Source organism: Scyliorhinus torazame, chromosome 14 (genome assembly GCF_047496885.1).
Source record: "Scyliorhinus torazame isolate Kashiwa2021f chromosome 14, sScyTor2.1, whole genome shotgun sequence".
Classification (NCBI taxonomy): domain Eukaryota; kingdom Metazoa; phylum Chordata; class Chondrichthyes; order Carcharhiniformes; family Scyliorhinidae; genus Scyliorhinus; species Scyliorhinus torazame.
In genome coordinates, this window is record NC_092720.1 from 184,438,164 (window position 1) to 184,441,485 (window position 3,322).

Genomic DNA, 3,322 nt, shown 5'->3' on the forward strand with positions numbered 1-3,322 from the left:
AAGAGGTGACTTAATTGAGGCATACAAGATGATCAGAGGATTGGATAGGGTGGACAACCTTTTTCCTCGGATGGTGATATCTAGCATGAGGGGACATAGCTTTAAGTTGAGGGGAGATAGATATAAGACAGATGTCAGAGGTAGGTTCTTTACTCAGAGAGTAGTAAGGGCGTGGAATGCCCTGCCTGCAACAGTAGTGGACTCGCCAACACTAAGGGCATTCAAATGGTCATTGGATAGACATATGGACGATAAGGGAATAGTGTAGCTGGGCTTTAGAGTGGTTTCACAGGTCGGCGCAACATTGAGGGCCGAAGGGTCTGTACGGCGCTGTAATGTTCGATGTTCTATGTTCTAAAAGCTGTTAAGAAATGGTGATATTTTTTCACTTCAAGGTGGTACATGATTTAGATGGGGCCTTCTAAGTGGTGGGTATCCCCTGTATGTGCTGCCATTGTCCTCCTAGATGATAGTTTTCGTGGGTTTGGGAGTTGCTGCCTGAGAAGTTTTGGTGAGTTCCTGCAGTGCATCTTGTAGGTGATTTCCACGGCTGCTACTGTGCATCGGTGGTGGAGAGGGGGAATGTTTTTGGAAAGGGTGCCAATCAAGTTGGCTGTTTTGACCTGGATGGTGTCGAACTTCTTCAGTTTTGATGGAGCTGGAAACATACAAGCAATTGGGGAGTACTCCATCACACTCTTTTGTGCCTTTTAGGTGGTGGACAGTTTTTGGGGAGTCGGGATGAGAGTTACTCACCACAGGATTACTGGCCTTTGACCTGCTCTTGGAGCCACAGTATTTATATGGCTAGTCCCGTTCACGTTCTGGTCAATGGCAATCACTAGGATGTTCATATTGGGGGTTTTAATGATAGTAATGCCATTGAATGTCCAGGGGCAATGGTTTGATTCTCTCTTATTGGAGATGGTCATTGTCTGGCACTCGTGTGGTGTGAATGGTACTTGCAACATATCAGCCAAGGACCTGTTGCATTTGCACATGGAATTCCTCACTCTCTCAGGACTCATGAATTCTGCTGACCATTGTGCAACATCAGGGGTCATCCCACATATGACCTGATGTTGGAAGGAAGATTATTAATTAAGCAGCTGAAGAGGGTTGATCTTACGTCACTAATCTGAGGAATACATGCAGTGAAGACCCGGGACTGAGATGACTGACTGACAACAACCACACCAGTCATCCATTGTGCTCGGTATAACTCCGACCAGTGGAGAGGTTTGACTCTGATTCCCAATGGCGTCAGTTTCACTAGGACTCCTTGATGCCATACTCGATCAAATGCCGCCTTGATAGCAAGGGCAGCCATTCTCACCCCACGTCTGGAGTTCAGCTCTTTTGACCATATTTGAACCAACGCTGTAATGAGGTCAGGAGCTGAGTGGACTTGACGCAATACAACCTTACTCTCAGTGAACAGGTATTGCTAAGTAAATACCGCTTGTCCGCACTCTTGATGATCCCTTCATCAATGATGATAACTGTTGCAGAGCATTTGACTTTGAATTTGCAAATGAATTGACCACTAAATACCAGAATCAACACATAGAAACCCCGATACAGAATGTCACAGCATAGTGATCCAGTCCTGGCAGAAAACATGAGAGCATCAATCAAAAACGGAGCCATGTTGCAAACACAATGAAATCCCCGATCAGCAGTGGGGATTTTTCCCTATCTACAGAGACTCCTGATGCCATTCAGTTGATGGAAGTTGAGGGGAACACATATTATATCCATGAACTGGAGACTGGGAACCTACTCTGGTCTACTGTCCATTGTTTTGTTTATTAATTAATTGCATAATTGATGTAACTGGATATTTCATAAGGATCTTGAACTGCTCCCTAAACTTAGACTGAGTCACTCCATAAATAAACGCGTTTGTACAGCAATTTAATACCATCAGCATAACTCCAACTTCGGCAAAGATGTACAAAGACCCATTAGAATATTGAGGACTAATTCCTGTGATGGTCGAGTACAAGAAATTTACAACATATAAAAGCCACAAGAGGATGAAGCTGCCGGAGATGGTGAAGAGTAAAATCATGGACTTCCTTCTACTTTTCATCTCTCGGTCACTGCTATTCTTCCTCTTGCTCTGCCCCCGCAGCCCCTTACGTACTCGACTGGCAACTAAAATGTATCTGACTGTCAGAGCGTTGAGCATCAGAATTAAACTATATGGGAGCAATGGGGTTAACACAATGTCAAACCACTTGAATGCCACCCATCCAGGATCGGTGTAATAAGCAGGCTTTTCATGACAGAACCAAGGGACGTTGCTAATTATTTCTCCTGGTTCAAATTTAAAGTACATGGGAATGGCTTTCAAACAGAACGTAATGCAAGTGGTTGACAGAACCAGAGCCGCAGTTTTCTCGGTGCAATACTTTGCTTTCAGATTCGGACAACAAATGGACACAAATCGATCAAAAGAGAAAAAAACGGTGAACCAAACAGAACAATCTGTTGCTGCATAAATGAGAGCAAAGTTAATTCTACACACATGGGTGATGTCCAGGAAAGTTTGCGGGAATAAATAAGGACCAGTCCGATACAGTACCATCTCAATAATGACGAGTAGATCCGCTGTCGCCATGGCTACCAGGTAAAAATTGGTGCAGGTGGAAAGACCACACTTTCCCCGGGATAGGATGATAATTGCCAATGTATCAGCTGTAGGAGAGAAAATGGAAAAGAAATGGGAAATTACTGAACAACCATTCTTTTTGCCTGGCGGACTGACGTCCAGTCCGAAGTTAAGTTCTTTAAAATGGTGACAACATCCAAACACAACATAAACCCACCCATCTTGGTTTTAACTGAAGTTGGATCGGGGGATGTGCGCAGCTGTACGTGTTCAATATTTTGATGACGCTCGTAAATTTGGATTGAATTTGTTTCACAGCCGTAACCTGTCACAGTTTCCAATTCTTGAGCAATACTGCAGTTTGGGGCTTAACACAGTTTTGAAGGTAACATTGTGCCTTGAACACTATGATCTATTGTTCCATTGCATTCAATGCTTTTTCCCTGCATCTTCCTATACAAGCACACCTGATGCAAACCCCGCCAATCTGTCTACATCTTCTGTTGGTGCGAAACAGTTCCATACTGGTGAAACTGCCGGTTTGGTAACTATAACTGATGCCATGATGTGGGCCTCCATGACGTGCGAGAGGACACATGCAAAGTAACAATGTAACATAATACAAATGAACCATTGGAATTCTTTTCCCGAATTTCAAATCAGACAGCTCATAGTAAATTCATGTAGAACCAGCTTAATGCAACA

General features: G+C 43.7%; 1 protein-coding gene across 1 annotated transcript; it reads right to left on the reverse strand.

Annotated features, from left to right (window-relative positions):
* Window positions 1–1,789: 1,789 nt before the first annotated feature.
* Window positions 1,790–2,626, reverse strand: LOC140389093 (G-protein coupled receptor 15-like). The gene has a single exon (XM_072473252.1). It carries the CDS (start codon window positions 2,624–2,626, stop codon window positions 1,790–1,792), a length of 837 nt encoding a protein of 278 aa, XP_072329353.1.
* Window positions 2,627–3,322: the final 696 nt, after the last annotated feature.

Coding starts and splice junctions, on each gene's coding strand:
- LOC140389093 (XM_072473252.1), bottom strand. CDS start 2,626: ATGGCGACAGCGGATCTACTCGTCATTATTGAGATGGTACTGTATCGG.